We start from the raw sequence: 21,965 nt of genomic DNA on the forward strand, positions 1-21,965 counted from the left end.
GCCGCGCCGCGCCACTTTCGTAGTTAGGCACTTCTGCTTAGCTGGCTTTCTGCTGTGTTCAATATAATGATTTAATAAAGGATTGCCATCAATATCAATTTTGTTTTTTCATAAATAATTTTTAAGATTTAAATTAAACATAATTGTTTTATAATTTCTCGTAAAAAAGTAAGTGTTGACATGAAATTGTAATTTGTAGGACGCTTGATAAATTACGGTAACTACGCAAATGTGCTTAGTTACGGAGGTGTAAACAATTCCAGTTGTGGCTTTGTGAAACGGCTTCATTTGCGCTCCGTAATTTGAAAGGGTGTGAATTACGGAAAGGTGTAAGTTACGGCAGAGTTTTATGAAACGAGGCCCTGGAATTGTTAACACCTCCGTAACTAAGCACATTTGCCTGGTTACCGTAATTTATCAAGCGTCCTACAAATTACAATTTCATGTCAACACTTACTTTTTTACGAGAAATTATAAAACAATTATGTTTAATTTAAATCTTAAAAATTATTTATGAAAAAAACAAAATTGATATTGATGACCATTCTTTATTAAATCAATATATTGAAAACAGCAGAAAGCCAGCTAAGCACAAGTGCCTAACTACGAAAGTGGCGCGGCGCGGCGAATAAACAAAATTCCGATGGTGGCCACAAAAAGCGACTGGTACAGAAGATTTGCAGTTTGTTTTTCTCATTTTGGCTGTTCTTTCTTCCTCACCGGGCTCAACATTATAAAGTATATTAAAAATTAGCTTCGAATCTTCACATTAATTCAAATTCACGCAACATTTTTGTGCGTAGTTTACACCACTGATACCAGCATCTGCGATGCTGGGCTCCGCATCGCGGGACCGCAGGTTGTTTGAGCAAGCACCTTTGTAAACGCAGCAAAAACGCCCGCCGCCAAACGAGAGGATGAGCCTTGCACGTGCAGACCGGAGTCGGTGTGCTATCTTGAAGCGACCCCTACACGTGCGCACGTGCAGCTGCACCCCAACCGTGGCACATGAAAATACCGTCCGTTAAACGTAAACACTGACGCATTAAGACAAATATGGCGCCTTGCGGCAAGTGTGGTGTATTCATATCTGCCGTTTAGGCAGCCATCCCTCAATCAAAGCGCATCCTAATCGTCCCATGTTCGATAAAGTTACGCACATTCTGTGATTTGCGGCAAAAATGGCGCTTTGAGACAAACGTGGCGCACTGCGACAAACGTGGCGCATTCGTTCCTGTCACTTAACAATTTTATCCACCCACTAAAATCTAGCCCAATTGGACTTAAACTGACAAAGTTATGTTCATTTGAATATTTCACAATAAAATATCTCCGCAACGGAGGTGCCCAAATCTGCACGTGTGCCTAGTGACCGCCGGTGGTGTAAGCAGGACTTGTCCCCTCACTGATTGCACCATTTCAGTGTTCCTGGCTTGTGCAGTTTTCGTGCTATAAGGCCACAAATCGGCAAATACACGATAATCTGGGAGGTACGCGACTCAAACACGTGGCCACGTGGCACGTGCCGGACCTCTGATAGTTTCACCGTTCACGCCACGTGATTACCCATCGACGTGGCCATCAGCATGTAAAAGATGACCCCGGCCGGTGTCACCATCTCTGAACAGTGGACGGCTAAACTCGAAAAACGGGAAAATTTAGGGAAATTTCACCTTCCGAATATATAATTTCCCCAGAATTTTAAATTTTTCATTTTACAAAAAATCCGAGATAGCAGTTTTGTAGCCCCCTTCATTCTGTGCCTAAACCCATTTTCAGATCGACCCTATCATAAAAACTGACGGCCTGACGGCTATTTCCCCCACTCCTTGCATTTCACAATGCTAGTATGTTTAAGCACCAAAATTGACCCCGTGCCACGGCACGTGCAATAGCACGTGCGACACGTGACCACTAGTGCGACAAGCTGGACTCATCTGCTCACCGGCTGCACTGATTTGGTGTCGCTAGTTGAAGTCGTTTCCACGCCATAGGACCCCGAGTAGGCCAATGTCGGATTTTCCCGGAGGTTACCCCATCAAACACGTTTGCACGTGGCACGTGCTTTTCAATCGCCCCATATCTGACCCATACCATGTGGTAGCCGACACCCCGGGGCACAACATATTGGAACATTTTCAAAATCTAACGTGGAAATTTTTGACAAAATCGATTTGAAAATAATATTTCGAAATCGCCATAGGCTCAACATGGGGTAACTGTTCGTGACGATTACCCGAAATTTTGTCAATTATATTTCAAATAATTACCACCGTCAGTTGGGGTGCCAGCCCGAGATCCGACCCTAAAAATATCAGCAAATATAATTGACGAAATTTTTCGCAAATCGCATTTTAAATTTTCCCCATGTTAACCCTATGGGAAAATGCACGTGCCGATTACCCCAAAACGGGCCCATTATACCCATTATATTTCATAATGAAGCATAACAACATGTTCTATGGTCGTTTCTCAACAGGTCCTGAAAGTTTAAACAAAATCGTATCATATAATTTTGTGCAATGAACGAATGAAAATGTCTCTGCAAAAACGTCCATTGACTTAGCATGGGGAGCAAAAAAAGTTCAACTTCAAACTCGTGCAACTCAAGTTAACGAATTCTGACGGGTATACGGCGCACACGGGCGTGTACCTGAACGTGTCGGTCATAAAATGGTGTGCAGCAAACCATACCTTGATCCGCGATTTTTTCCGCAATACGCGATCGCGCAAAAAGTGTCCAAAACCCCGTTGACTTAAAGGGACACTCCCACCTTAACATTAGTTTTGAGTTGAGATAGCCAAGTTGGTGGCCATGGCCTGCAAATACCGGTTTGGACACTCACAACATCGACAAATGCTTTAATTCGAAGATATGGAATTTCAAACTTGCAGTTTTCGGATTCTAAGGGGCTAGTGCATTGGTATGCCCCCTTAGAATTTGTGACGTCAGCGGAGATCTAACGATTTTTAAATCTTTTACTAAAACGTTTGGTAGCACGCGGTGGTATATGCTGCTTTGCGCGCAACAAATGCCGCACTTTCAAATAAAGTCGCTAGGAACAGCGGAGATCCCAAAAAGTAAACAAAAGTAAAAGTCTAATATCTTGAAAACCGGTGAATATTTTTCGATGAAATTTGGTAGATATTCGTTTTCGCACTTTCTGAACCGAGCGACATCACTTTCGTGCCAATTCATTAACTTTTTTGAAGGTGGGAGGGTCCCTTTAACATGGGGAAAATGGAATCGCACGTGCCACGCGCAAAAGAATTCTGAGCGAGTAGCGACCGGTGCCATCAGGTAGATCGCCCCCGGGAGCCTATACCCTGAACTTTTTACGGAAATTGAGCGATTCGTCTAGGCCTGACCCAAGTTGCCCCAATCTCAGGCCAAGTATGCAAACCATAGCCCGGAGAAGGACCGCTCCGGTTGTTTTTCAATAGAAAAACACAATTCTAACGAATAGTGTTTGTCAATGAAGAAACAACCTGCGGTTACCCAAGTTGCCCCAATCTCAGGCCAAGTATGCAAACCATAGCCCGGAGAAGGACCGCTCCGGTTGTTTTTCAATAGAAAAACACAATTCTAACGAATAGTGTTTGTCAATGAAGAAACAACCTGCGGTTACCAGCATCTGCGATGCTGGGCTCCGCATCGCGGGACCGCAGGTTGTTTGAGCAAGCACCTCTGTAAACCGCCCGCAGAAAAAAAACGCAAAAAACGCTGCAAAAACGCGCGTCCGCGCAAAACGCACGCCCAAAACGCTAACGCAGACCTCGCAAAAAAAAAACAATCGCCCGCCCGCCGAAAACCGCAGAAAAAAGCAAAAAAAAAAACGCCGCAAAAAAACGCCCGTCCGCCGCAAAACGCAAACACCGCCGCCGCCGCAAAAAAAAAACCGCGTCGCCCGCCACCAACCGCGCAACGCCGCAAATAAACGGCCGCCCGCCGCAAACAGCAACACCGCAAATAACGGTCGGTCGCCGGTAACCGCAAATCGCCGCAAAAAAAAACGGCCGGCTGCCGCCCGCCGCAAGCCGCCGCAAGAAACCGCCGCCCGCAGCCAAACGCAAACACCGCAAAAAACGCAAACACCGCCGCAAAAAAACGCCCGCAACGCACGCCCGCCCGCCGCCAACCGCAAAACGCCGCAAAAAAACGGCCGCCCGCCGCCAAACGAAAACACCGCAAAAAAAACGCAAAAACGGCCGCCCGCCGCCAAACGCAAACACCGAAAAAACGCAAACACCGCCGCAAAAACGTCCGCCGTAGGCAAAACGCAAACACTGACGCATTAAGACAAATATGGCGCCCTGCGGCAAGTGTGGTGTATTCATATCTGCCGTTTAAGCAGCCATCCCTCAATCAAAGCGCATCCTAATCGTCCCATGTTCGATAAAGTTACGCACATTCTGTGATTTGCGGAAAAAATGGCGCTTTGAGACAAACGTGGCGCACTGCGACAAACGTGGCGCATTCGTTCCTGTCGCTTAACAATTTTATCCGCCCACCAAAGTCTAGCCCAATTGGACTTAAACTGACAAAGTTATGTTCATTTGAATATTTCACTATACAATATCTCCGCAACGGAGGTGCCCAAATTTGCACGTGTGCCACGTGACCGCCGGTAGTGTAAGCAGGACTTGTCCCCTCACTGATTGCACCATTTCAGTGTTCCTGGCTTGTGCTGTTTTCGTGATATAAGGCCACAAATCGGCAAACACACGATAATCTGGGAGGTACGCGACTCAAACACGTGGCCACGTGGCACGTGCCGGACCTCTGATAGCTTCACCGTTCACGCCACGTGATGACCCATCGACGTGGCCATCAGCATGTAAAAGATGACCCCGGCCGGTGTCACTGTCTCTGAACAGTGGACGGCTAAACGCGAAAAACGGGAAAATTTAGGGAAATTTCACCTTTCGAATATATAATTTCCCCAGAACTTTAAATTTTTCATTTGACGAAAAATCCGAGATAGCAGTTTTTTAGCCCCCTTCATTCTGTGCCTAAACCCGTTTTCAGATCCACCCTATCATAAAAACTGACGACCTGACGGCTATTTCCCCCACTCCTTGCATTTCACAATGCTAGTATATTTAAGCACCAAAATTGACCCCGTGCCACGGCACGTGCAATAGCACGTGCGCCATGTGACCACTAGTGCGACAAGCTTGACTCATCTGCTCACCGGCTGCACTGATTTGGTGTCGCTAGTTGAAGTCGTTTCCACGCCATAGGACCCCCAGTTGGCCAATGTCGGATTTTCCCGGAGGTTACCCCATCAAACACGTTTGCACGTGGCACGTGCTTTTCAATCGCCCCATATCTGGCCCATACCATGTGGTAGCCGACACCCCGGGGCACAACATATTGGAACATTTTCAAAATCTAACGTGGAAATTTTTTGCAAAATCGATTTGAGAATAATTTTTCGAATTCGCCATAGCTTAACATGGGGTAACTGTTTGTGACGATTACCCGAAATTTTGTCAATTATATTTTAAATAATTACCACCGTCAGTTGGGATGCCAGCCCGAGATCCGACCCTAAAAATATCAGCAAATATAATTGACGAAATTTTTCGCAAATAGCATTATAATTTTTTCCCATGTTAACCCTATGGGAAAATGCACGTGCCGATTACCCCAAAACGGGCCATTATATTGCATAACGAAGCATAACAACATGTTCTATGGTCGTTTCTCAACAGGTCCTGAAAGTTTAAACAAAATCGTATCATATAATTTTGTTTAATGAACGAATGAAAATGTCTCTGCAAAAACGTCCATTGACTTAGCATGGGGAGCAAAAAAAGTTCAACTTCAAACTCGTGCAACTCAAGTTAACGAATTCTGACGGGTATACGGCGCACACGGGCGTGTACCTGAACGTGTCGGTCATAAAATGGTGTGCAGCAAACCATACCTTGATCCGCGATTTTTTCCGCCATTCGCGATCGCGCAAAAAGTGTTCAAAACCCCGTTGACTTAACATGGGGAAAATGGAATCGCACGTGCCACGCGCAAAAGAATTCTGAGCGAGTAGCGACCGATGCCATCAGGTAGATCGCCTGCGGGAGCCCATACCCTGAACTTTTTACGAAGATTGAGCGATTCGTTTAGGCCTGACCCAAAATGTACTGATTCGCTGCCAACCATGCAAAACATAGCCCGGAGAACGACCGCTCCGGTTGTTTTTCAATAGAAAAACACAATTCTAACGAATAGTGTTTGTCTTTTCAAACAACCTGCGGTTACCAGCATCTGCGATGCTGGGCTCCGCATCGCGGGACCGCAGGTTGTTTGAGCAAGCACCTTTGAAAACGCAGCAAAAACTCCCGCCGCCAAACGAGAGGATGAGCCTTGCACGTGCAGATCGGAGTGGGTGTGCTACGAACTGACGTGCACTGCACTCAACTAACCGGTCTCTAGCGGTGTGCCAAATTTGAGTGCAATCGACCCGGCCGTTTTCGAGATCTGGAAGCGACACCCTGCACGTGCGCACGTGCAAAATGGTCCCATCTGACTTTTGCACGGCACCCTATTCGCCGGTCTCTAGCGGTGTACCAAATTTGAGCTCATCCGGCCTGGCCGTTCTCGAGATCTGAAAACGTCACCCTGCACGTGCGCACGTGCAGCTGCACCCCAGTCTGGGCACATGGAAATACATACTAACTGACTTGTGCACGGCACCCTACTGATCGGTCCCTAGAAGTGTGCCGAATTTGAGTTCAATCGTCCCGGCCGTTCCTGAGATCTGAAAGCCTCACCCTGCACGTGCGCACGTGCAAGATTGGTCCTTACTGACCTCCGCACGGCACCCTACTAACCGGTCTCTAGCGGTGTACCAAATTTGAACTCAATCGGCCCGGCCGGTCACGAGATCTGGAAGCGTCACCCTGCACGTGCGCACGTGCAGCGGCACCCCTACCGTGGCACATAAAAATGGATCGCCTAGTAGGTGACTACCTCCATACCAAGTTTCAGCGCAATCGGCCCAGTAATTACCGAGTTATTGCACTTATTACAAAACTGACACCTCTCCGTTTTACACGTGTCACGTGCAATAGGGGTCACCCGCATGCATCGTCCATAGTAAAGTACTTGTAAGAAGGGTATACGCTACCCCTTACAAAAAACTGCAAGTCTATCGGTCCCCTGCTTGCGGAGATATAAGTCGTGCAAAAACGTCCCCACGGAGGCCGGCCGCTAATATTTAGCATTAAATCGCATCCTTCAATGGGAGGTATCCCCGTCACCTGTTCGTATACTGTCTGAGCAAGACCATATATAGGTGTGAGCTCAAATCTCGGTAATGTCGTGCTTTTTTACTAAATTTATCAAAAACGGCACAACGTGCAATAATGCTCTATATATCATTGGAAAGAGCATCAAAAGTTGTATATCCTATCAACTTTTCACTTAAATATATCTTCAACGTACAAAGTTATTAAGCACCAAAGACTTTCCATCAGGGATGCGGAGCCGGAGCCGGAGTCGGAGCCGGAGCCGCCGGAGCCGGCATATTTTGCCCGGAGCCGGAGCCGGAGCCGGAGCCGTGGAACAATATAGCCCGGAGCCGGAGCCGGAGCCGGAGCCGCCAAAAAAGGGGGCGACTCCGGCTCCTTTTTATTTTTTGAAGAGGAAAAAAATAATTGACCTAGTTCGGTTTGACAGTACAAGGCAGTAAAACATATGGTACTTTACTTACGTCATGGGCCATCAAGTGAATGAAAAAAGCCGAATATCCCCAGTATCCCACAGTACGCAATCAACTTCTTGTCTGCTCCTCCCCCCCCCCCCACGTCTACTGCATCCCCAGAGCATGAGGAGAGGACCGGTCATCAGGTGACGGCCATTGTTTTCAAGCCAGTGCAGTGGACTGCGACTCCCAGCACCGTCTCTTCCCCTCCCCCCCCCCACTCCCACCCCCCAATGCACCCGAGACTGGTGTCAGCTTACGATGGTTCAGTGAACTCCAATTCGCGGCGACTGCGTTTCCAATGCCATCGCTTCCTAGTCCTTTGTTCTGCCAGTTCTCTCCGAGGTGTGTTTGCGCGGGGACGCGGTGAGCCGGTCATGGTAAGGAGTAACGCGTATAACCAATCCAATTTTTCTTCCACCCGTATTTAATTGATTGCATAGGGGATGTACTGAGTCGGAGCCGGAGCCGCCGGAGCCGGAGCCGCCGGAGCCGGACCATTTTACTCGGAGCCGGAGCCGGAGCCGGAGCCGCCACAACATTTCACCCGGAGCCGGAGCCGGAGCCGGAGCCGTTTTTTTCTCCGGAGCCGGAGCCGGAGCCGGAGCCGTCTGAAATTTCCACGGCTCCGCATCCCTGCTTTCCATGTTAAAATTTTTCATTTCTAAACGAGCTTAAAAAGACCAAACGAATTCTGAGAGCTTAACGAAGCATAACAGCATGTTCTATGGTCGTTTCTCAACAGGTCCTGACAGTTTAAACCAGGGATGCGGAGCCGTGGAAATTGCAGACGGCTCCGGCTCCGGCTCCGGCTCCGGAGAAAAAAATCGGCTCCGGCTCCGGCTCCGGCTCCGGGTGAAATGTTATGGCGGCTCCGGCTCCGGCTCCGGCTCCGAGTAAAATGGTCCGGCTCCGGCGGCTCCGGCTCCGGCGGCTCCGGCTCCGACTCAGTACATCCCCTACGCAATCAATTAAGTACGGGTGGAAGAAAAATTGGATTGGTTATACGCGTTACTCTTTGCCATGACCGGCTCACCGCGTCCCCGCGCAAACGCACCTCGGAGAGAACTGGCAGAACAAAGGGCTAGGAAGCATGGCATTGGAAACGCAGTCGCCGCGAATCGGAGTTCAGTGAACCATCGTAAGCTGACACCCGTCTCGGCTGCATTGGGGGGTGAGGGGTGGGGGGGGGGGGGTGTGGGATGAGACGGTGCTGGGAGTCGCAGTCCACTGCACTGGTTTGAAAACAATGGCTGTCACCTGATGACTGGTCCTCATGTTCTGGGGATGCAGTAGACGTGGGGGGGGGGAAGAGCAAACAGGAAGTTGTTTGCGTACTGTGGGATACTGGGGACATTCGGATTTTTTCATTCACTTGATGGCCCATGACGTAAGTACCATATGTTTTACTGCCTTGTACTGTCAAACCGAACTAGGTCAATTATTTTTTTCCTCTTCAAAAAATAAAAAGGAGCCGGAGTCGCCCCCTTTTTTGGCGGCTCCGGCTCCGGCTCCGGCTCCGGGCTATATTGTTTCACGGCTCCGGCTCCGGCTCCGGCTCCGGGCAAAATATGCCGGCTCCGGCGGCTCCGGCTCCGACTCCGGCTCCGGCTCCGCATCCCTGGTTTAAACAAAATCGTATCATATAGTTTTGTACAATGAACAAATGAAAATGTCTCTGCAAAAACGCCCATTGACTTAACATGGGGAGCAAAAAAACTTCAACTTCAAACTCGTGCAACTCAAGTTAACGAATTCTGACGGGTATACGGCACACAATGGCGTGTACCTGAACGTGTCGGTCATAAAATGGTGGGCAGCAAGCCATACCTTGATCCGCGATTTTTTCCGCTATTCCCGATCGCGCAAAAAGTGTCCAAAACCCCGTTGACTTAACATGGGGAAAATGGAATCGCACGTGCCACGTGCCACGAGGTTTTAAGCGAGTAGCGACCGGTGCCATCAGGTAGATCGCCTGCGGGAGCCCATACCCTGAAATTTTTACGAAGATTGAGGGATTCGTTTAGGAGAGGCTCAACTTGCCCCAATTCGCTGCCAGACTTGCAAAACATAGCCCGGAGAAGGACCGCTCCGGTTGTTTTTCAATAGAAAAACACAATTCTAACGAATAGTGTTTGTCTACTTCAAACAACCTGCGGTTATATATCCTATCAACTTTTCACTTAAATATATCTTCAACGTACAAAGTTATTAAGCACCAAAGACGCCCCCATTGACTTTCCATGTTAAAATTTTTCATTTCTAAACGAGCTTAAAAAGACCAAACGAATTCTGAGAGCTTAACGAAGCATAACAGCATGTTCTATGGTCGTTTCTCAACAGGTCCTGACAGTTTAAACAAAATCGTATCATATAGTTTTGTACAATGAACAAATGAAAATGTCTCTGCAAAAACGCCCATTGACTTAACATGGGGAGCAAAAAAACTTCAACTTCAAACTCGTGCAACTCAAGTTAACGAATTCTGACGGGTATACGGCACACAATGGCGTGTACCTGAACGTGTCGGTCATAAAATGGTGGGCAGCAAGCCATACCTTGATCCGCGATTTTTTCCGCTATTCCCGATCGCGCAAAAAGTGTCCAAAACCCCGTTGACTTAACATGGGGAAAATGGAATCGCACGTGCCACGTGCCACGAGGTTTTAAGCGAGTAGCGACCGGTGCCATCAGGTAGATCGCCTGCGGGAGCCCATACCCTGAAATTTTTACGAAGATTGAGGGATTCGTTTAGGAGAGGCTCAACTTGCCCCAATTCGCTGCCAGACTTGCAAAACATAGCCCGGAGAAGGACCGCTCCGGTTGTTTTTCAATAGAAAAACACAATTCTAACGAATAGTGTTTGTCTACTTCAAACAACCTGCGGTTATCAAGAACTTGATAAAATATTTGGCGTTAATTACGTCGTTTTATGAAACCCATAAATGAAGCTCCGTAATTTCGATGGCGTGAATTACTCCGGTCTCCGGCTTTATGAAACCGAATTGGCATCAAATACGCCAAATCTGGCATAATTGACGCAACGCCGTAAGTAATTCCTTTTATGAAACGAGGCCCAGGTCACGCCAAGTGACCTCACCTCAGAAAAAATAAGAATGCTCGTCATTGCTACAACGATTGATCGGTTGCCTTGAATCTTTCAGCGATTGATAAGAGAAACATCTATAAAATGTGTATCTCGGAATTTTGATAGGTATCCGTGACCTAAGGTCAGGTCAATTTTGCGGCCTCTCCATTATTATGTCAATGGGAGAAAATTGAAAAGCGTCTGTTTTGCACGAACGCTATTCTAGACACTCTAAAACATCGTAATGTAGGTAAGATTGACACACTGAACCGGAAAATGGCAACTGTGACCCCTTGTTATGTCCCCGAGGTCATCTCGGGTCACGAACAGAATCTAACAATTTTTTGCTAATAACTTCTGATAGAGGCGTGCTAGAGCGCTGAAAACGCCTTAGATGTGTTCGGCTCGACGTTGCGGATCGACTGATATGCAACATGACCTTTTCCAGTCAGGTCATGACCTTGACCTTAGGTCAAATTTTAAAAGTTGACCTTTCAAGGTCAAATTATAGTTTGTTCGACGCGTCTCGACAAGAGGAACACGTTGCTGGCAAAAGTAATGTCTTGGCTTTTTTTAGTCAAAAGTTATTGCCGAAAAAGCGTTTTTCGTAAAAACGGCTTTTTTTAGTTTTTGCCCTCTGGAGGCTAAACCGTTGACCTGAGGTCAAATCTGAGAACATTATACAGAAAGGTCAGTGAAAGGGCTATCGAATGCGCTTTTCCGCGGCGCTGTAGCTCTATCGGTTCCCGAGATAGCCGTAGGCAGTTTTCAAAATGTTGAAATAGTCAACATTTTACCTTTGGTGACCTGACCTTTGACCTGACCCAAAAATTGACCGAAGCTTTTTCGTCATTATTTTGGACGTTCTTTCGATTGCAGCATACCGCGTGTCGCTACGTGGCCCAGGAGTCGAGTTAGAAGGGGGTGTTCAGACCCCCCCCCCCCCCCCGCCCCGGCCGGCGCGGAATCTCAGAGCACCGGCCCGGCGCGGGTTAAAAACCGCTTCTTGATATGTGACCCCGTTTCCCCGTGGAATTCAGCCAATCCTTCTACAATCTACTCGAAAACAGCTGTGCAAGTGTAGTATCAAGTGCAAGTGTATGTAGTAATGGGATAAAGTTTCCCGTCCAGTCCGGATCAGGGGGTTGCGGCGTGGAGGAAGATTTGAGTTTCCTGAGGATATTTTGAATACAGAAGCTCTTTATGAAACATGAAACATGTATTTATATTATTTTAACGGTCAAAACAGCGGCCGATGTCGGTCCGACGTCGCCCTGACGTCGGCTGGACCTCAGCAATTGATCTCGGTCCGACGTCGGCTGGACCTCGGCTGGACGTCGGTGCATGCGGGCATATCCGACATCCAGCCGACGTCGTGCCGAGGTTAGACCGACGTCGGCATGCCGATGCCGAGATGCCGACGTCACCCCGACGTCGGCCGACGTCGGCATGTTTACTGTGGAAGGTACTGCAAGTTTGGCGTCGATACGTCAAGCGCTTTGGAAGAAGGGGCTAATAATAGATAATAAATAATAAGGAGGGGCTAATAGCCCCCCCCCCCCGTGGGACGCGGGTAGTCGGCGGTGCACCGTCGCACTCGGCCGCAGCCAGTATACCTACTGGCAAAAATGGAGCTATTATGATATCGCTCGTTGTTGGTAACTAGGTAAGTGAAGCGTGCTTCATAAATGACCGCCACATAGAGAAACAACCGTTTAAAGGGACCCTCCCACCTTCAAAAAAGTTAATGAATTGGCATGAAAGTGATGTCCCTTGGTTCAGAAAGAGCGAAAACGAATATCTACCAAATTTCACCGAAAAATATTCACTGGTTTTCAAGATATTAGGCTTTTACTTTCGTTTACTTTTTGGGATCTCCCTGTTACTAGCGACTTTATTTGGAAGCAATAATTTGGCAGCCTTAAAGTGCGGCAGACGTTGCGCGCAAAGCAGCGTATAGCACCACGTGTTAACGATGGTTTTAGTCTAAGATTTAAAAATCGTTAGATCTCCGCTGACGTCACAAATTCTAAGGGGGCATACCAATGCATTAGCCCCTTAGAATCCGAAAACTGCAAGTTTGAAATTCCATATCTTCGAATTAAAGCATTTCTCGATGTTGTGAGTGCCCAAACCGGTATTTGCAGGCCATGGCCACCAATTTGGCTATCTCAACTCAAAACTAATGTTAAGGTGGGAGGGTCCCTTTAACCCTCGCCCGTACAGGGGGGGGGGGGGTCGAACGGACCCCCCCCCCCTCGGTTTTTCGCGAATAACCCGCGTAAAAAGCGGCCGATTGCGACAAAACTTTCAGTACCCTCGCGTTGATCAATTTTACACCTACCTACCCTGAAATTTTCATGACCCTGACCCTAATGACCTTTGACCTGTGACCTACTTTTCGAGACCATGTTTGGCCGGAATCGCGATTCGGCGTATGTCGGCTCGCATTACCAGCGCGTTTGCAGTCTTTTCGTGGTTGCGTTCAAACATGGGATATCAGTAAAACGCCTTTTGGGCGACCAACGGAGCGAGCGAGAGGATGGGCCTTGCACATGCGAAATTGCGAGGGGGTACCTCCAACGAACTTGTGCACTGCACCCTACTAACCGGTCTTTAGCGGTGTGCCAAATTTCAGCGCAATCGGCCTAGCCGTTCTCGAGATCTGGAAGCGGAACACTGCACGTGCGCACGTGCAAGCGGGGTCCAAACTGACTTTTGCACGGCACCCTACTAACTGGTCCCCAACCGTGTATCAAATTTGAGCGCAATCGGCCCAGCCGTTCTCGAGATCTGGGAGCGCCCCCTGCACGTGCGCACGTGCTGTAGCACCCCAACCTTAACACATGCAGATGAATTATCTGATGGAGACCTAACTGTGTACCGAGTTTCAATTCAATCGGCCCAACCGTTGTGCCGTTATTGAGGTTGCAATTTTGGGGGTTCTTACAAAATGTCCAACTTTACCACGCGCCACGTGCGGTGGTTGGCAAGAAAGCATGGTGGCCATCACACCACAGAACTTTTACGTCCAAGTGACATTCAGTAAAGAAGACCGCTTGTCAATCGGATGTCACGTTCCTAAGATATTAGCTTTTGAAGAGCGTCCCCACGGCCGGCCGGCCGGCCGGCCGCTCATACTCAGGATTTTCCCTTAATTCAGTATGAGACTCCGCTCGCTTCGCTCGCTCCGTAATGATGTTGCTCCCATGCATGAGGGTGGGTGTCAAGGTCACCTGAAGGTCAGGTCAGGTCAGGTCATTGACCTTTGGTGACCTCGGTTCACTTTTTCGAGTTTTACATGTTTCTAGGCCAGTTTTTGCAGCTGAATTCGAATTTAGCAACCATTTGAACATTTACGAAGTAGTTTTGGTGCCTTCGTAACATGTCACGAAGCTGTCAGAGGCGGTTGCCACCTACTACGAATACCCTTACTAGTTGACCTGACCTGACCTGACCCGACCTGGCCTAAATGTATGAAGACATCATCTGTGATCAAAACCAACATGATGTGATCAGCACCCCGAAAAACTCTATAGCAGCCACGCTTTACGACTTTCTAACAGGTCCCGATTTTCCCGACTTTTGGGTCATTGACCTGACCTGGAAGGTCAACCGATGACCTACTATGCATTTCAGACCCCATGAGACCCTGTTTTTCGGCGATAATTTCTTCAATTTCTGTCCAATTAGCTTGAAATTTTGGCAGACGACATTTCAGCTCAAGCGCCAATTTTTGTCAATATGGTCTCTTAACAAAATATCAAAATTTAGAGCACTTGTCGTTGGCTCGTAATGTTAATCAGTTTTGGCACCCGGATAGAGGCTCGCTCGCTACCGCACCGCATTGGATAGGAGCGCTGTCCAATCACGTTACGCCGTGCTCAACTTGGCTCCGCCCACTAGCCGTGACCGTGATGGGTCTATGCCGCTTCAGTCGGTGTCAGCACCGCGGACAGGTCGCAGCGGGACCACATGCTGAAGACAACTGAAGCTGGCAAAGTTGTTTCGGGACGAAAGCCAAAAATGATCCGTTCGAGGGCATTTGGTGTCCTCTTCTCCTTATTTTGGTATTTAAACGTCGAACCAGCTCAGAATATTCAGAATGATCAGAATCAAGGTAGGATCTATTGGAATGGAACCGGCCGTAGAAGGAAAAATAGATGGACTCTTGGACTCTGAACATTTATTTAAGCCGGAGTTGCACCTATCTTATCGTCAGGCTGGGTCAGGTCACTAACCGATTACCTATAAGATCATGCGTAAGCCTCTGCATGACCCAAAAATATTGATATATTTGGCTGCGTCAATAAATGTTTCTGGGGAATCAGGAAGGCGCAGAAAGCAACAAAGTAGGATGAAGAGCCTCGGGCACGGCGGATTGCCTGGGGCATCGCTCCAGCGAGACGATCGTACTCGTGATTCGTGAAGCGGTGCGGGGCGCCGCGTGGGGCAGAAGCGTAATGTGTCGTATGGTAGAAATGGCCTTTATTGCAGTGTCATGTGTGTGTTATATTGTTAACCCTCGCCGGACCTATTGGTTTTCTACATACGCGCCGGCCGAGGGGGGGGGGGGCGGGTACGACCCCCCCCCCCTCGCCGTTTCGCCCCTGGTGGAGCTAGCGCGTCGCGGAAAAAACGAGCGTGTGCGCCGTTACGAGACGCAGAGATTGGTACCCGATTTAAAGGTCCTAGGTCAACCGGTGACCTCTGAGGTCAGGTCAAGTGCCCCAGGGTACGGTTCAGTTTTTGGTGAATAACTTCGCAACAAACGGCCGCAGAGCCGATTTTGGCAGCATCGTGTTCGCCTCGCTCAGGCGCGTCGAATGATATACTTTTTGTTCGGGTCAGGTCAACTTAGGGTGTTGACCTCAGGTCAAGGTCAGGTCAGCACCCCCAGGTCACGAAGCTGGTCGAAAGAGGTCATGTCGCATATCATTCGATTCGGCAGGTCTTCCTGAGTCCATTGGTGGCTTTCTCGACTCGCTAGCTCAATTTGATCGGGAGTTATTGACGAAAAACTAATATGACCTTGATGACGTCATAAATGACGTCACGCAAGGTCAACATTGCAAAAGTGACGCATCTAACCTTGCAAGGAGTGCATCAAATCACGAGATTCTGTGTGCGTGAGATAGTTGGAGATCGTTCCCGGCGCCAGAATAGCAGTTTTCATTTTTCCCCATTGACTTAAAATGGTGAGGTCACGAAAATGACCTGACCTCATATGACCTTTAGGAAAAATCCGAGATATACAAGTTGTGAGACTCATAATGGATACTAGATCCTGCAAGTTTCATTTCCCTGTGACATCTCCTCTGGCAGTGAGGGCGTTGCGAAGTTGCGACATCTGAAGACCGTGCAGAGGTTCACTTATGACGTCATAGGTCAGTGACCTGACATGACCCAAAAATGCGGTTTGCAGCTCGTCACGGGGAGTCTAATGGTGGTCTTTGTCTTGCGCTACGAGGTCTAGAATTGCTAAAAATTTAGTTTGAAAATTTGGCGTCATCAATTTTGAACAGTTTTTTTCTCGCTATAACTTGGCAAAAAAAGGAATCGATCTCAAATTTGGTATGTGAATAGAAGGCGGTAGGGACTATCACTCATATTCCGTTTTTTTCGAAATTCAAAAAGCTTTTTTGGATTTTTCGGCCAACTTTCAGCACAATCGGCCCAGTAGTTACCGAAATATTGGAACTATTACAAAAGTGACACCTGTTCGTTTTGCACGTGGCACGTGCATAAGGGGTCACCCACATGCATCGGGAATAGATCAATACCTGGAAGAAAGAATGAAGCTACCATACAAAAATTACCGCATGTAAATCGGTCAAGTGGTTGCTGAGATATAAGCGTCGCAAAATCGTGTCAAAAATCGTTAGGCCGCTCACACTCAGAAATTTCCGTTTTTACGAACGAGCGAGCGCAACGAGCGAAGTGAGTCTTTTCAACATAGCGGAAAAAATCTCAGTATGAGCGGCCCGGCCCGGCCCGGCCCGGCCTGTAACGCTTTTGAGAGGCTTATATCTCAGCAACCGCTGGACCGATTGGCCTGCGGTCTTTTTTGTTGGGTAGCCCCATCCCTTCTACCCCGTAATTGACTACTTTTGATACATCTCAGTGAACGTCGTGGCACGTGCCACGTGAAAAGTCAAGGGTGTTCAAGCTGTTTTGCAAAAGTAGTGATTTTGAGAGGCTCATATCTCAGCAGCCGCTTGGGCGATTGACTTGCGGAAATTTTTGTAGGGTAGCAGCATCCCTTCTACCCAAAATAGGATAGGGGAGAGCGGGGCCAGTTGAACCACTTTTTATATATTGACATGCACAGCGAGATCTAGTTGTCATATCGAAAAATGCACAATACCATGAAAAAATATGTTCTTTTGGCTTTATTTTAAGATATGTAAAATTATGTTTCAAACAAATTTTGCTGCCAAACGCATGCTTATAAAAGAGCTCTACGCCCGTTTCAAATGACCCCGATGCGAGGGTCAATTGAACCAGCCCATGGGGTCAATTGCACCTATCCTTAACAATGGGATGTTTTCCTCTTCAAGGCCACTTTCTTACGGATATATTTTGTCCGGTTTACTTTTCCAAATGCTACATTCAATAGGTCGTTGGGAAGCTAAAAGTGCAAAGTTCCTCATAATAGGTGACATAAAGTACATAGACTATGGTAAAATGGGTGGATGAGGAAAATGAGAAATATCTCAGGCTATAGTGTGCTTTCAAGCAAAAGGCTGGAGAAAAGGGGTTAAAAATTGAGCCGTATTAAACTACTATTTCAGTTTAAAAGCTCATTTCAAAGGTGGACTATTTCCTTTAATGTTTACAGCCTCTGAACAATAACCATTGCAAAGGTCACCGGGGTCCATTGAAACGGCCTGTGGCCCTGTTTCAATTGACCCCATCCGCTCCCGCCATCTCGCACGCGCCGTAAAGCACATGTCAAACGAGCTGAAGGGACGGCATCATGCTGAAGGAAGGGCCAAATAAGGTGTTATTCCGGAGCCAGGAGTTCTTCTTTCAGCAAACAAAGGTATATGAGATATCACAAAATATCCATAAAAACGATTTCTCCCAAACGTCCCTCAAAAACACAAAAACAAGTGTCAAATCAAAATTACCGTCCGTTTGCCGCCCAAACGCCGTTGACAAAGGAAGTGGTCGAGCGCGGATGCGCAGTGGTGTCGGCAACGCCATATGTTGCATACTGTTGAAAATAAAGCCATGTTTCATCTGACCCCGTGTTTCAACTGGCCCCGCTCTCCCCTACTCTCGATGCATGTGGGTCACCCCCAGTGCACGTGCAAAATACAACGATAAGAGGTGCCAAATTTGTTCCCATTTCAGTAACTCGGTAATTACTGGGGCGATTTCGCTGAAACTTGGCATACAGGTAGGCACCCACCAGGCAATGCATTCCCATGTGTTGCGGTTAGGGTGCTACTGCACGTGCGCACGTGCAGGGGGCGTTTCCAGATCTCGAGAATGGCTGGGCCGATTGCGCTCAAATTTGGCACACGGTTGGGGACCAGTTAGTAGGGTGCCGTGCAAAAGTCATTTTGGACCCCGTTTGCACGTGCGCACGTGCAGCATGCCACTTCCAGATCTCAGGAACGGCTGGGCCGATTGCGTTCAAATTTGGCACACCGCTAGTGACCAGTTAGAAGGGTGCTTTGCGCAAGCCCGTTGGAAGCACCCTCTCGCCCTTCCGCACGTGCAGGACTCACTACCTCGCTCGCTCGTTCTTCACCCAAAAGGCGTGTTACTGGTTGTTATTCTACGTAAAGCTCCGCTCGCTTCGCTCGCTCCGTAAATAGAGTTTCTCTCATCACTCTTCCACGTGCTTTCTAGACAGCAAGGTTCCAGACTTTCCGAATGTCATTTCCTGAATCGATATTTGCATTTTGCAATCTTGTTTGCCAAGCTTATTTGCAATCTTTGTACTTGCTCAAAGGTGTTTCAGGTGAAGCCGTATGCTTGACCCTATGTATCTGGGCCAATATGTCGTACGTAATTAAAGAAGCTTTTTGAATAAATGCATTGATCGATTAATTAGCATCGCAGAACATAACTTATAAGAAACTGTAAACGTACTCACCTTTACGGAAATGGAGTCCTGATTTGGATACCTGTTTTTCAGAGAGGTCTGCTGAGTGTCATTTTCAAAGGCAATAGAAGCACGTCTAGCATGTTTCTGCGCGGACTTATGCTCTTTTGGATGTTTTGGGTAAGGCAGGCAGCTGTTTATGAAGTTTTATGCGCTGCTGTTGTCTGCTGCAGATCAGATCTTCCCAAGTACAGTTTGGCTGATATGAGCTATGTTCCTGCATACAGAAGGTTTGGATTTCAAGCATCAGAAAAACGCGAACCAAAAGAAGCCGATCCCCGATTTATAAGAGGAGAAAATGTACGGAAAGTATCAAGAAAGTTATGGCCAGTAAGGAAAAATATGTCGCTACAGGAAAGACTATCGAAGCTCGGCCCAAAGAAGGGTGGTGAGATCCCGCCTAATAACGGCAGTGGCGCACCTTTGCTCCTACCGCGGTCCGGCTCAGCGAATGAAACACAAAATACCACGGATGTCCCTGACGTGAACTCCACAACTACAGAGTACGTGAGCTCTTACAAGGCGCTAGGACATTATGGACCGAACCAACTGCCCGACACTGGCTGTGGATACTACGAGATGTCTTACGACGGGGGCTGCTACTACGTCTCTAAGGAAGTGGCTCCCGGCTACCGCGCTGGCATTGTTTGTGCCAAAGAGGCTCCTGGCGGCGAGTGGGCGAAAATTGACCACTTTCAGCTGCAGAGAGAGAGCTTTTACTTCGCACATTGGTTAAACATAAATAGTGGCAAGACCCCTGACCAATATTACTACAATGTTTACATTGATATCGATAACAGAGAGTTAAACTGGTATCATCCAGAGTCGGAAAAAGCATTTTGGCTGAAACAGTTTCTCTGTCGCGACGGCTCCTGCCGTTGCACCGTGCTAAACTGGCTGTACGGACATTGGCACAGTCGAATGTGCAACACTCGCCACCACATCTATTGTGTGCGCCCACAGAAGATGCCCCATGACCATCACGAAAAGGTGCGCGTCTCGACAGAGTCGTCCTTGGTGGCTGTGTTCCAGCAGGCCAGTGCTGGGACGCCCGCGGCCACGCTCGGCGCGACATTTGTGACGCTGCTGTCCATCCAGCTGGTGTTGGTGTTTGCTTTTCGTTCGTGAAACACTTGCTGACAAGTAGGTGCGATTTGCGGCTTCTGTCAGTGCTGGTTTAGCTGTGTCGGTATTTTACCTTTTCTAAGTCTCAAGAAGCGGATTACTAGCTAATTAATACGTCCGTCTATCGTCGTTACCTCGTTGTGTTGTGCTCTCATTCGCTGTGGTAACTGGTGCCTTTTACGTGCTCAATACCTTTATTTTGTTAGTATCAGTTCGATTTGATGCGTTATAAAGTGGACATTCACCTGCTTACTTACTATATAACTAACCAGTAGAACGCCTTTTGGGGCGACCAACGGAGCGAGCGAAAGGGTGGGCATTGAACGTGCGAAATTGCGAGGGGATACCTCTAACTTACTTGTACACTGCACCCTACTAACCGGTCCCTAGTGATGTGCCAAATTTGAGCACACTCGGCCTAGCCGTTCGGAAGCGGCACCCTGCACGTGCGCACGTGCAAAATGGGTTTTAACTGACTTTTGCAAGGCACTCTTCTAACCGATCCCTAACCATGTACCAAATTTGAGAGCAATCGGTTCAGCCGTTCTAGAGATCTGGAATCGATCCCTGCACGTGCGCAGGTGCAGCAGCACCCCAACTGTGGCACATAAAAATGCATTACCTAGTTGGTGCCTACTGCCTACTGCCTACATACATGCCAACTTTCAGCGCAATCGGTCCAGTAGTTACCCAGATGTTGCAATTGTTACAAAACTGACACCTTTCGTTTTACACGTGGCACTTGCATAAGGCATCGGGAATAGTCCAATGCTTGGTAGAAGAAGGAATGAAGCTACCCTACAAAAATTACCGCATGTAAATCAGTCAAGTGGTTGCTGAGAGGTAAGCCTCGCAGAAGCGAGACCACGGCCGGCCGCTCATACTCAGAAATTTCCGTTAACCCTCGCCCGTATTGGTGTTTTTCCAGCCGCGAACGTATAAGGGGGTCCGTTGGACCCCCCTTGCCGTTTCGCCCCTGATCGAGCTAGAGCTTCGCGGAAAAAAACGAGTGTGTTACGAGAGGAAGCCGATGATACCCAATTTTAAGGTCCTAGGTCATCGGTTGACCTTCCAGGTCAGGTCAATGACCCAAAAGTCGGGAAAATCGGGACCTGTTAGAAAGTCGTAAAGCGTGGCTGCTTTGGGTTTTCGGGGTGCTGATCACGAATATCATGTTAGTTTTGATCACAGATGATGTCTTCATGCATTTAGGCCAGGTCAGGTCAGGTCAGGTCAACCAGTAAGGGTATTCGTAGTAGGTAGCAACCACCTCTGACAGCTTCGTAACATGTTACGAAGGCACCAAAACTACTTCGTAAATGTTCATGTGGTTGTTGAATTTGAATTCAGCTCCAAAAACTGGCCAGGAAACATGTAAAACTCGAAAAAGTGAACCGAGGTCATCAAAGATCAATGACCTGACCTGACCTTCCGGTGACCTTGACACTCACCCTAATGCATGGGAGCAACATCATATCCCATGTTTGAACGCTTAAAACCACGAAAAGATTGCAAACGCGCGTGACATACGCCGAATCGCGATTCCGGCCAAACATGGTTTCGAAAAGTAGGTCACAGGTCAAAGGTCATTAAGGTCAGGGTCATGAAAATTTTAGGGTAGGTGTAAAATTGATGAACGCGAGGGTACTGAAAATTTCGTCGCGATCAGCCGTTTTTTACGCGAGTTATTCGCGAAAAACCGAGGGGGGGTCCGTTCGACCCCCCCCCCTATACGGGTGAGGGTTAACCTTCGCCCGTATAGGGGACCTGACCTGACCTGACCTGGCCCAAATACATGAAGCCATCATCTTTGATCAAAACTAACATGATATTCGTGATCAGCATCCCGAAAAAAAAAACAAAGCAGCCACACTTTAGGACGTTCTAACAGGTCCCGATTTTCCCGAATTTTGGGTCATTGACC

The 21,965-nt window shown here is 48.0% G+C and overlaps 1 protein-coding gene across 3 annotated transcripts; it reads left to right on the forward strand.

Moving 5' to 3' along the window:
- Positions 1-288: 288 nt before the first annotated feature.
- On the forward strand, positions 289-20,290 carry LOC122372433. 3 transcript variants are annotated; one of them, XM_043349586.1, is made up of 2 exons: positions 289-297; positions 18,950-20,290. In XM_043349586.1, exon 2 carries the CDS (start codon positions 18,998-19,000, stop codon positions 20,042-20,044), a length of 1,047 nt encoding a protein of 348 aa, XP_043205521.1. In that variant the 5' UTR covers positions 289-297; positions 18,950-18,997; the 3' UTR covers positions 20,045-20,290. The 3 variants fall into 3 exon arrangements, with proteins under 3 accessions (XP_043205521.1, XP_043205522.1, XP_043205520.1); XM_043349587.1 differs by lacking the exon at positions 289-297 and adding an exon at positions 18,715-18,772; XM_043349585.1 differs by lacking the exon at positions 289-297 and adding an exon at positions 18,744-18,819.
- Positions 20,291-21,965: the final 1,675 nt, after the last annotated feature.

This window comes from Amphibalanus amphitrite, unplaced genomic scaffold, assembly GCF_019059575.1.
Source record: "Amphibalanus amphitrite isolate SeventyFive unplaced genomic scaffold, NRLGWU_Aamphi_draft 001360F_arrow, whole genome shotgun sequence".
Lineage (NCBI taxonomy): Eukaryota > Metazoa > Arthropoda > Thecostraca > Balanomorpha > Balanidae > Amphibalanus > Amphibalanus amphitrite.